The sequence below is a fragment of the Grus americana genome, chromosome 6 (assembly GCF_028858705.1).
Source record: "Grus americana isolate bGruAme1 chromosome 6, bGruAme1.mat, whole genome shotgun sequence".
Classification (NCBI taxonomy): Eukaryota; Metazoa; Chordata; class Aves; order Gruiformes; family Gruidae; genus Grus; species Grus americana.
The window spans coordinates 22852447-22865293 of record NC_072857.1 but is presented as its reverse complement, the minus strand read 5'-3'; the positions used below and the strand labels follow the sequence as shown (position 1 = coordinate 22865293).

General features: G+C 35.3%; 1 protein-coding gene across 5 annotated transcripts in view; it reads left to right on the top strand.

The window, feature by feature from the left end:
• The window catches only part of TLK1 (tousled like kinase 1), a 70087-nt gene that overhangs the window by 21359 nt on the left and 35881 nt on the right, over positions 1–12847 (top strand). For all 5 annotated transcript variants that reach the window (XM_054829298.1, XM_054829296.1, XM_054829295.1 and 2 more), the window contains 2 exons: positions 5927–6045; positions 9065–9136. In XM_054829298.1, coding sequence (XP_054685273.1) covers positions 5932–6045; positions 9065–9136 — 186 coding nt within the window. In that variant the 5' untranslated portion in view covers positions 5927–5931. The remainder of the gene's footprint in view (positions 1–5926; positions 6046–9064; positions 9137–12847) is intronic.

The window sequence follows — 12847 nt, the reverse complement described above, 5'->3', positions numbered from 1 at the left end:
GGGTGGGCTGTGTTTTTGCTGTTATCTTGGAATGGAACTCTTTTCAAATAACTGCTGCTTGGCTTTATGCCATCATACTAGCATCTCAACTTGTTTTCTTAGCACATTAGTAGTTTTCAAGGCTGTTTCCAATTCTGTTTTATGTGATTCCTCAAAACATGTTGTGGAAGAAGGACTATTCAAGACATGGTTTAGCAACACAGGTCAACTTTGTGGTGTTTGGGGGTTTTTTTAATTCATTTCTCAATCTCGCAGTCCAAATGTTCTATTTTAAATGGAACAGGTGTCATTTTTTCCAATTTAAAAATCAAGAAATTTGCATTCACTCTATACAGTTTGATGTCTCACTGTGTTTTGGTTTGCTGTGCTTTTTCACTTGATTAGACTTGTAATTTAGAGCTCTGTATATTCCTTTACTGACAACTTGTTCTGAGTTGCTTTATTCCCCATTGGCTTTATAAGGTACTGAAGCATATATAAAGTATAAGCTGTAATAAATAGAAAGTTTTACTATTAATAGGAAGAGACCTTGATCAACATGATGATGACTTGCTAGCATTTACCTAACTACAAAACAGTTTGTTACCAAATACTTTGTCTTCTTGAAGGCAGAAATGTTAGCTTCATTACCTTGTTGTCCTGGAGAATGAAAAAGTCCTTTCTGGTTCATTCTACAAGAAGGAAAGTACAGAGTTTCAGAAAGATAAGAGAGAAATGAAATTGAGTGCGTGGTTTGGTTGGGTTTTTTTGTTTGTTTTGGTGTTGGGGTTTTTTTTCCCCCAAATGAGACAAGTGAGTAGCTGACTTGAAATACATGTGGATGCAGAGACAAGATGTATCTTCATGCTGGTGAAAGAAAAAAAAAAAGTTCTTGTGTGGGCTTTTTTTGGGGGTGGGAGGAAGACTGCTTAAGGATTGTAAAATCTGTATTTTTAGTAATTTTCTGTAGTCTGTTTTGCATTTGATATTTTAAAGCTTTCATTTTATCTGCTGATACACGTGTATTCTAGAATGACAAGAGCTGTCATACTCAATTGTTATAAAGCTAAATTATTAGAGCATCAACATAATGGGATAAATGCATATTTAGGATATTCCAAATTGGAATAAACAGTTACTTAAGGACTTTAGGGATTGCATTGCAATGCTGTTAAACAATGGTTTCTGTACTTGGAATGGTTACCGTGCTTAAAGTCTTCAAAAATTGTTTGATACCTTTAAAAGAATTTTGATTTTTTTTTTTTTTTAAAGGGGGGGGGAAGCTGCTTTCCAGGCTGCTTTTCTTGCTATTTAAAATGTGTACTTTTTTTTTGTTTTTCTTCTTTCCCACCCCTCACCCTTTTAGCTGGATACTGGTTAGATTTACTGATCTAAAGGATGCTACTGTCAGTGAAGAGACTATGTGGTGGTAATATTATCAGTGTTAATGTGAAGTGTTCCTAAAAATACGTTGGACATAATTCTCATACCATGTGTGTTACCATAAAATCTGAGTGCCTACTAAGGAGCCCATCAGGAAATTTGATTTAAATTTGGGCTATTGTTGAACTGTCGTCTTCTCTTCAATAGATAGGTCTCTGTATTGATTTATTTTGCTGTGGCATTAAAAGCTATCTGCATATAAGTCTGTTAAAGAAGCCAGCATGCCTTTCACTTAAGTGAAAGGTGGTTTGCGCTGGTCTTGAATTCAGGAGAAGGGGCCTCAATCTAATCTGGAGGGTTGTTCTAAGAAGAATCTGGCTTTTGCATAATGAACTTTATCTTTATTGTAGAAAGCTGACAATGTGTGAAGCTGTTGAGCTTTCTTCATCTCGAAGCTGTAATTGATTGCCAGATAACAAGACTCCATTCAGGGTAATAAGAGAGTTGAAGATAAAGATTGAGTCTTGGAGCTTGATTCCATATTTAGTGGAAAAGAAAAACATGTTTGATCTGTCAAGCCTTTGTGTTTGGGTCTGCGACGCTGCACTACAGTCTAGCAGTGTTCAAGATAGAGATTGTAGTACACGTGTATCCCAAAAGATCTAGTTTTAGGAGGTGAAGACTTGCAGTTGCAACTCTGTGCTAAACTTTTTCTCCTAGAATGTCAATTTTGCTGAGGTATGAGCAAGTATTTGGTTCAATAACTAGATCTTTTGCAAGTATTTGTATATTTGGAAGTATGGGGCCTTGGGCTACAGGTGTAGTTGCACTTTATTATTTTCTAGTCACCAGTTCTGAAAAACTCAAACTACCATGGAGAATCCTCCAATTCCTTACATTTCTGTTTTGTTAAGGTAGAATACAACATAATTGATTATACTGAATGCCATGAAAAAGCTTATAAATTGCTTCTCTGAATTTATAACTTTGACTTTTGACATAACCCATTGCTTAACAAATTCTCAGAGGAGTTTGGAGTTCTTTTCAAAAGAGTTCTTGCAAAAAAGTGTCCTTTTCAGGACAAAAAAAATCTGTATATTTTATATTAGTTTTTAGAGGAGAGGCTGTATATGGTTCTGACAGATAAATTCATATGGAAGATAGCACTGCTCCCAAAAAATACAACAGCTAGGTAGTGTGGGTAGCTTTTTTAAAAAAAAAAAATCTACTAGAAGCAGCACTCCAAAATCTGTAGTGGTTACAAGAAATAAAGAAAAGTAGTTTTTTAGGGCTTTTAGGGCTTTTCTGTGAATTTTGGGTAATCTTCCAGGTGTTCTCTTTGGTAGATAGTAGAAGTTTGAATGGCAATGGGTGGTAGCAGTGACAGTCTTTCATTTAACATCATTGTAAATACGCTGTAAGTAGTTTTGTAACATGTTCTTTGAGTGAGTTAGTTGGCTTTCAGCTGTAGGCATGAAGTTAGTTCAAGAGAGAAGTCTAGGTTTATTTTCAAAACTGTAAGTTATGTCAGTCTTGTGGGCAGCAAGGTGTTCTGTGAGCAGGAGCATTTATCAAGTCTGGTGTTTAAAAAAAAATACATATTTTTGTCCCTTACATGAAGTTCCTTAAAGCTTATGGTACCTTTAAAAGTAGGTAGCTTGTGCTGAGAACTGAAAGATTGTACAGAACTGCATGTTCTTGAAAAAACAGCTGTGTATCTGGGAGTAAATGGTGTATTTTAAATTGCAGCATGAATGAGGAAGGCAGTTAGGCAGTTTAATAGCTCTTCCAAAGATTTGCTCTGTGTTGAAAGAAGGTTTGAATCCAGCTTTTCTGTCTTGTCCTTCAGATCACAAGGGTGGCAGAGTGTGTGGTGCTTTTTGGTTCTGTATATTTAACAAAAATATCAAAAATACAAACCAACCCCCCCCCAACATAACAAAAAAAACCACTCCAGCAGAAATAATGAAGAGAATACAGTACATTAATAAGCATGTGTAGGCTCTAAAATCTGAGCAGAAAAAAATGAAGCATTGTATTTCATCTGTGCTGTGGACTGACTACCCCTCTACCTGCTACATTACCATTTCTGACTGGTAAGGTAACCCAAGGGTGCTGATCTATTTAGTGCATTAGTATCTAGATACAGTACATGAGACCTGCAGTAGCAATTTCACCCTGCAGCACTTCAAATGAGCCTTAACTATCCACAGTGATTATCACTTTCCCATATTTCATAAAATAAACAATATGGGGTATGGTAGTATCTGTTTCTGTAATAGATGCAGGGTTTGTAATTGGTAGAAATACGTCGTTAATTTTAAGTAAGCTCTGAACTTTTGAGGGCAGTGACTATCAAGTAGGCTAGTAAATCAAAATATTTCTAGTCCTGCTTCATTAAATGGGTTACTTTGGTAAACTAAAATTGGTTATTTCAGTGTGGCACACACTTAAACACTTTTACTGTTATGAAGCAAAATTATACTCATTTAAACTTGCCTGACAAATCTGTTGTGATTAGTTTCTTATGCTTTTTCAGAGCAATACTTTCCCATTAAGGTAGAGATTACGTACATACTTCAAAAGGTATGCTGTACACATCTGCCTTTTTTTTTTAAAAAAAGAAGGCTTATTGCACAATGTGTAAATGTAAGAAATATTTTTTTGTGCATATGAGAAGTGTACAATTTGTTTCTGAAACTCTTGGAAACAATACACAAGCGCATTTTAGGAAGCAAGAGTTTAAAGTAGATTCCTGATTGTTCTGCACTGTGCATACACATAGTAAAACAGTCTTTACCCCGGAGAGCTTACAATCTAAAATATGTAGAAATTGGAGGAATTCTTACTAGGCAAGTTCAGAAGCAGCGTTACAACTGCTGATAATAAGCTGTGGTTTCAAACTGGGTAGTTCCCCTGCATTGCTGGAAAAGAGACCTCCAGCTCCGTATGTGGCTGTGTTTGGGTAAAGTACCCCACCTCCAGAAACAAAATGTGGTATCCTCAACCTGCCACTTGCAGATTTTTCAAAAGAAGGCTCTGCCAACAGCACAGTTGCCAAATGTCTCCTTCCCAACTGTTTTTCTCTTGGTGTGGTTTTCTCCATCAGAGGAGGTCTGGGTACTGGGCTCTGTGGTAAAGGAGCACTGACACCACACTTGCCGTCATCTGCCTTCCCACAGGAACAAGGGCAACTTGAATTAGCCAGATAGCAGAGCCAGTGCTTTCCCTACCAGGAGGTTTAGCTGCATGGCCAGGAGTGGCCAAAATGTGTGGTACAAAAAGGCCTGTATAGTTGTTGAGTGTTAAAGATTTGTGAGATACCCAAGAGTCATATAAGAAAATGTCTTGTGGCTTATTGGTGAAGAAAGCTATGCTGATGCCTTGGTTGTCAAGATGCTTAGCTGATGGGTAGAAGTTCATAGGAGCACTTAAACTTTGCAAGCTGTAGTTTTCATGAAAAGGGAATTCCAGAAGCTTTTTTTCATAGCACCATTTGACTATACATAGTTATTACTTGCAGTCCTTTCTCAACTCCTGTGTTGTCCTGTGGGACTGAAAAGCACAAACTTGTTGTGTCTTAGTTGAAAAAATTGAGGCTATATCACTTTATATGGTACTTGAGGGGTATGCTATTAAAATAGTGCATAAAGACTTTGGCATTAAATAACTTATTTAAAATAAAGCAACTGAAATGTTTCTAAGTGAAGATAAACTGAATGTTCAAGTAGTTGAAAAGATAAAAACAAAGAACGCAGTTTATGTAAATACGGAAGACTATTTGTATAGATCATCTTTCAGACTCATTAAACAGCCATAAGTGATTTAAATACAGATTAGAAAGCTGCACATAATGTTGCAGCCTACTCATGTAGGCTGAGCTCATCAGAAACTCCTTTTGTTCCTCCATTTCCTTCCACCTTATTTTCCCTGCCAATGCCAGCAGCACTGCTTTACCCTGCTTAGCAGGGCTCTGTCAGAGGCACCACCCGTGCAAGGGTCTCTGTTACTCTTGGCTCCTTTTGTATTGCTGATCCCACTCCTTGCTTCTCTGCCCTTCTAATCTCCATATAACCCTGCATTTCCTTGCACATGTTGGGGGCTGTGGTCTACCTTCTGATTTTCCTTTTTTTCCTATGATTCTTACTTGTTTGTCTTGGACATTGATATGCTGATAGCCTAAACAATTGAAATAATATGGAAAATGGGGAATTGCAGTATTGGGAGGTTTTATGCTGGAAAGTGTTTTGCTCCTCTCAGCTAGTTTTTAATCTATAAATAATTGCCTGGTTGGCGTATCGCACGCTGCAGTCTCCATGTCTCTTGCACGCCTCTAACAGGTTCTAGTTTTCACCAGAATTGACAAGGCTATTCTGAAACACAGAACTTTTCCCCAAAATTTCTGGAATTCACTGAGTGCATTTGTTATTAGATAACAGATGGTAAATCATTGTTGAGGGTATAAATCCTTACTTTGCATAGGCCAGTGGTAAGTTTGGCTTGTTTGTAAAATATTCCACTGCAAGTATTAGGGAATATAATGAATTTATTTATCCTTTTTTAGGAGCAATGGATGAGCTTCATAGCCTGGACCCAAGAAGGCAAGAATTGTTGGAGGCAAGATTTACAGGAGTAGTAAGTGGCAGCACTGGGAGTACTGGAAGTTGCAGCGTTGGAGCTAAAGTAAGTTCTAAGAGCAGTCATACAGATCTACCATCTTTGAAATACTAATTTATCTCACACTGTCTCACTTGTATATTGCCCATGCGATTTACTTGCAAAAGTATTGAGTTGGAAGAGACTCTCAGGAAAATCCTTACTAGTATGTTATTTTGCTTTGAGATAGGATTGTTTATCCTAAACCTGTCTATGACATGGACATGGAATTGTTCTTAAAAACACCAAAGAACAGGCATATACAGGCTCTTTTTGGTTTTGCTGTAGTGCACATGTGATCAGAGATGGAAGTTTTTCCCAGTATTTAATTGGAGCTGTCCCTTCTGCAGATGGCCAACTACTTACAGTTCGGCTTGAAATAGACACAGGGAGTCTGGTGTGCCCTCTGTTTTTAAGATTAAACTTGTTTGAAGACTAATATATCTAGATTAACAAAGCCAAATTCTTTCAACTTTTCCAGACATTTATATCAATTTTACCTACTTTCATTGTAGACATTCTGCAGTCTGTCTGTTAGTATCTAAACCGGGATGCAACACTTCAGGAAAAACCTTATGAACATTGAATAGCGGGGCTTAATTACCTTCCATATGTCATATATTACCCTTCAGTTGATACATCTGCAAAATAAATTTGCCTTTATTATAAATTCTGTTCAAGTTACTAGCTTCAGCTTCCAAGACTCATTTCTGCAATACTATTGCCTAGACAGAAATACTTCATTTAGTATTTGTACGTTTGAATGTTCTACACCAGGTATAGGACTTAATAAACTGATGTTAAAAAGATATAATACTAATTTTTAGGCACATTTCCCCCGTGACCAAAGTAGTTTTCAATTCTGTTTCCAAAGTGTTTGCAGTGTCCTCATATTTTAAGAATTTTACACAAACTTGGTTAGTATTTTTCACTTCCTGTTCCACATTATAATTACCAGTCTAGATTACATAACAAAATACTACCTGATAGTAGATGTTAATGAAATTTCTGGAGACATGTGATGTATTGATGACTATTAACAAACTTACCCTTCATGTAAAACATAAATTTCGTGTCCCTTACACATTCCAAGATCTGTTTGAACAGATAATTGTATCTAATCCAGTTGGTTCCCAAATGGATATCTGGATAAAGTGTAGTTTTTTAATACTACCAAATGTTTTGATAATTGTTTGCAGAAGATACTACTATCGCTGTTTTCTGATTGATGCAGATCCTAACCTAAGACACTGTTCTTCCTACCTTCGACCAGAAATATTCCACCAGTGATCTTCAGTATACAGTGCAATACCTCTTCTTTCTCCCGCTTACTTTTTGTTTGGTTTTGGGAGGCAGGGCAGTAGAGAAGAATGCCAATATCTAGTCCTGTGGTTTATGCCACCCTCAGTAAAATGGCAAATATATCAGGTTTGTTTGTATTTCTTTTATTTCTGACCATTCAGTGTATCCAGGCAGATAACACTGAAGTGTAGTAGCTGATCTGGGCTGTGTTTGGAATATGCTTGCTTTTTTTTTTTTTTTTTTTTTTTTTTTAAATATAGTTTTTAGTCTTGGTAGGGGATGTTGACAGAGGCTTATCTGATTTTTCTTAAAAAAACTGATAAAACGTTTTTGATCTGATGTGCAGAGGTAACTGGGAAAATGTGATGTATGAATATGATCTCCATTGGTTTGCTTTCACTTTGAATTTAAAAATGAGAATACTTCCTCCTCACATACGTACCCAAATCCACACATACCAAATTCTCATTTTCCTAACCTAGCAAGACAATACAGAGGTTGCAGCTGCACTTACTGGTTATTTTCGGAAGCATTCTAGGTCATTATTCTTCCAGTAATTAAATTGAGATGGACTTTTATTTATTGGGACTACTATTTTGAAAGCCTACCTTTATCTACTGTTTTGCTGAAGAATTTTGGAATTGTTGGGGGGGGAAAAAGCCCATCATCTTCAAGCTTTTTCAGTAAGCAAGGGTGGAAGTATGAATATAGGTTACTGAGATTATTGTCTTAGCTGACTCCAATGACCAAATACTGAGACATTGCAAGGAAGAACTACATATGAGCATTTCTATGCTAGAGGCTGCTGGGGGGGAACACGCGTGGAAATTTTGTGGCGTTAGTTAACATTTCTTCAGAAATTTTAATTCAGAGATGAGCTAGTTATTCAGAAGATATCACAGATCAGTATTGTCCTGCAAACTGATGCAGCGCTGGAATTTAATGCTTTGAAGTAAGCCGAGTGTTTGCCTTGGAACTGGTTGTTGTTCCACTTCAAAGTATTTGTTCTGCCTTCCTATATGGAAGAGAATAATCCCGTGGTATAAGATTTTGATTTTTATTTTTTTTTTAATATAAAAAAGCTCAACTGATGTTGGCATTTTTTTGTTACGTGAATGCGGAACACTCTTTGAATAAAATGTCCTTGTTGCCATTCTGTGTTCAAAAGATCACTGAATAAATCAGCCTTAGAAAATTTCTAAATGAATATTGTAACTGGAGACTATTTCATAGTTTTTATCCTTTTTTTCTTCCCCTCACTAGTCTAAATTTGTTACTTTGGGGGAAATCGTTTGTTTTAAGAATATAGAATAATATTGACAATAGGTTGTAATTTTCTGTCATTGAATAGATTAAAAAAAAAAAATCTCTGCAATAGCTTAGTATCTGTCTTAGAGAAAATGAAACCCTCTTTTTCTTTGAAAAATGAAAATTTTAGTAGTCTCCAGCACTTTCAGCAATATTGGCTTTTTAAGTGCATTTTGTGGAATCATTTGGTAGGGTTTTTCATTGGTTGTTTTGCTATTCCCAAATAAGACTGAAACATTTTTGAATGTTCTCGGGGTTTACTTGATTTAAAAGCAATCAAAATACAGAATTTACTGTGCATTGTCAAAACATCCACCTGTCACACTTCTTACTCCCCTTGAAGTCACAAGTGCTCAATAGTTAATCAATTTTTGAGAGTGGATTAGCTGTTTTATAGATCTGTATATAATGTTTAGTATTTTATTTTTCTTGGTAGGCCTCAACAAATAACGAAAGTTCAAATCACAGTTTTGGAAGCTTGGGATCTTTAAGTGATAAAGAATCAGAGGTAAGTATATGGGGCAGATTTATTATTACCTCAAAATTTTAATGTTAACAAGTTATAATTTTATATTCCAATTTGATGTCTTATTTTATATAGAAGCTTTTAAAGTAAAATGCAAAATACACAGCTAGATAGGAAAAAACATACATTACTAAAAGATACCGTCTCTTGGAGGAAGAGACATGACTTCATAAAAGTTCCTTTGGATTTTTGGTCATGAAACTAGCTGCTTCTGCTTTTTCATTATCTATGTAGTCATGCTATGAGGATACATACAGCTATTGGAGCTGAAAATGCTTAAACAGTTTGCTGTCTTTTGTTTAATAAGTAATAAGGTTTTCATCAGCACAGATAAAGTTTTGCTAGTCTTTGGCTACATCTTTGAAAATACTCTAGAAACTAGTTGCAGTTGTCACTGTGTGTTTTCTTACCTAGTACCACTTCATAATGCAAAAAAAGGACCCTCCCTTCCCATCTTTTTGTTTTTCTGTTGTGAATTTTTTCTTTTTTACTTTGCACATGGGATTGCAGAAAATACAACTATTAGAACTGTAGTCTTTTTTTTTTTCTTTTTCTTTTCTATCTGATGGATCTATGAAGAGGGGCAACTTATCTGAATAGTAGTTTTAATTGAGATACTTCACAGAGGTAAACTTTGATTGCAAAATAACTTGAAACCAGGCTTTATTCTGGATTCAGGTCAGCATTGTGAGTGATAAACATTAGTTGGATGTTTGATCTTAATATCCAGACCTGTATTCCAGTTTCTTTCTAAATGTATACATGATTTTATTAAATGCTTTGTTGCTGTGGTACATAGGTCTTAATTTCAGTGTGTTTTAGCTACTTGTAGTTGAGTCCTAAATTGGCTACCTCAGGTTGTGAACAAGTGCTTCTGGTAGTCTTCCCAATAGGTTGGCCTTCCTTACCATTCCTCATTAAAGTAGAGGAGTACTCCTTGTTTTGGTTACAAATACTTTTTTTTATTTATAAGTAGTATTTTCTAGTCTCTGTAGATAGTGAATTATTTAAAGGAGGACAGCTTTGTCTGTGGCTTGATTTGTCCAGTTTGATTAGTTATTTAAATGTTTTGCTCTGCTTGCTTGTAGCTGTTTAGTTGCTGCGGTTCCCAATAATACAGAACCCTCATTATGAATGTAATTTCAGAAGTAACTGAAGGTTTGATGTAATTGGAATTTATAATGTGTTGCAGAGGAAAACAGCACTGCTGTATTTGTTTGCTGTCGTTGTAATGCTTTGGAGGGGAGGGGAGGATTTAGAAGAAAACAATTGTGGAAAACTATCAACTCATTCATTATGCATATGAAAAATACTAACAGCTACAAAAAAAAATGTAACTGTTAAGCATACTGGAGATTTAAGTGTTGAGAGACCAAAAAATTAAAACTTTTAATTTCCTACACATGATTTTTTTTTCCCCCCTCTACAACAATAACTTCCCGAGTTATGCTGTTACCAGTTCTACAATAATGGTAGAAAGTATTTAACTGTACATAAAATATCTAAAAATACTTAATTGAGTATTTTTTTAAAGGAGATTAACTAGTTGAGAATTGATACTTAGAAATGTTTATTTTATAAAAGAGGATGTGAAAAGCCAAGATTTAAAACTATAAATGTGAAGGGAAGATTCAGGGGAAGCACATTAAAATTGAGGGGTAAACTAGGATCAAGACCATGATGTATGAGGCTCTGCTAATATGCTAGGCTGTGGGTAACTTTAACATAGCTTTGCAATCTAACTTTGCATAACTTCAAAACTATTTTGTCTTGCTTATGAAATAGTAGGATTTTAATCTAAATCTCAGCTATATGTAAATCCTTCTGAAGTGACTGAAAGCAGCTTCAATCTTTGTTTATCAGAAGGATATGCCTCAGCCCCTTTAGTCTTCAATTTCTTGTAATTCATATGATTCCATTCATTAGAAAGGATTTTGGAGAATATTTTCTAGTGATTGATGCATGCTGTACATTATCATGTGAATTTTATACTTGGAAAAGGTGAACATGACCTTGTTGGGTAACCTCATTAATAACCTCATTAGTGTGCTAATACTTTTTAGTTTGGAAGCTTAAATTAAACACTGAAAGAAATCAGAAGAGTTCAAGGAAATAGGCAGTTATGAATTATTTGAGTTTCAGTTTTAAAACTATAAACTTCTTTAAATGTCTGGGTTTTAAATAAAAGACATCAGTCACTGCAGTTGGAAACTAATTTTGGTGGGGGAAACCTTAAATGTTTAGTCATTAACTAGCTTTTAAACAGCTTTTTTTTGCTTCATATGGTAGGTAAAACTGACTACGTTAGAATGATAACTGCAAAATTGGCAGCTGGAAAATAATAACATGTAAACGCTTTGTTAAATAGTTTTTATTTAGTTTTGTGGAAAGATAGCTTAATGTTACCTATTTACCTGGCAGTAATCACAAATTATTAAAAGTAATACTTCTAGGCTATGGTTTCTGCTTTTAGAATCATACAGTCTTGAAATAACTTCATTTCCAGGAGTCTCTGTTGTACAGTTCGCTAATGTACGATAGCACTCTAAAAGATGCAGATTTTGGTTGGAAGAGTGTATTTAAAATAAAAATGTGTGTAATTTGAACTTCATTTAAGCCTGTTAATACAACACTTACAATTGTAAAACTTCCAAATACGTTTTTATGAAGCTATTCACAGAGCCAAAAAATACATAATACAGATAAGCAAGACCTTTCTTGTCCCGACTGTTCTTTTATAGACTGATAATTTTCTACGGATCACAGGTAACTTAAAGTGGTTCTTTGCCAAAGTAAATATTTTAGGATATTTGTAGTAAGTTTATATTTGAAGATATCCACTGAAATGCTTTTAATGATGAGTTGAAATTTCAGTTTTGATATCATTTGCCGTGGTGAGAAAGAATACTTGGAACACAAAGCAACAAATACAGTGAAATGATAAAATGATGGTGTCATAAAAACATGAAGCATCTTATCACTGATCTCAAATTTAGTCCGAAATGTTAGGGACCATTGATTTCTTGTAAAATGGAGTTCATGTAATGGCTTCTATGCTTTCTCCAGTTACTGGTATGAGGCTGTTCGGAGGCTGAATACACACAGAGCTGCAGTATCTTTTCCTTGAACCAGAGCAGCTTGTAGAATTTAACTTACACTGGGGAGACTAACTGTTTTGAATCCTCAGATCAAGGGAGAGCAAATATAATTTAGACATGCTTCTGATCACAGCCCTTTCTTGTTATCTGTTGTACATGCTGATTGTAGTTTCTAGGCAACTATATATAATATTTCTGGAATAAATTTTTAACAGGTCTGTATCTTTTCACTTATCATTGATGTCTGACTTCCTTGAGATACAGATATCATGAGGAGGGGATGACGACACTTTCCAAGTGGATAGATAGTCAATAGTCAATTTCTGAGCTATTGCGTTCTCTCTCTCTTTTTTCCTTTTCCTTTTTTTTAAATCCTAAGCAGATTCTAGAAATCTACAGTTTATATCAGTTTGGAGATGACTTCTGCACTTCCTAGAATGCATAGCATTACTGGCTTCCTGTTGAAGCACTACAATGTTGTGTTTATACTGTGGCAATGTGTAGAAAACACCATCAAGAAACAGCTTATTTCACTAAGTATTAAGCTTTAAAACACCCACAACTATAATATGAAAATCTTGGTAAAATTTAGCCA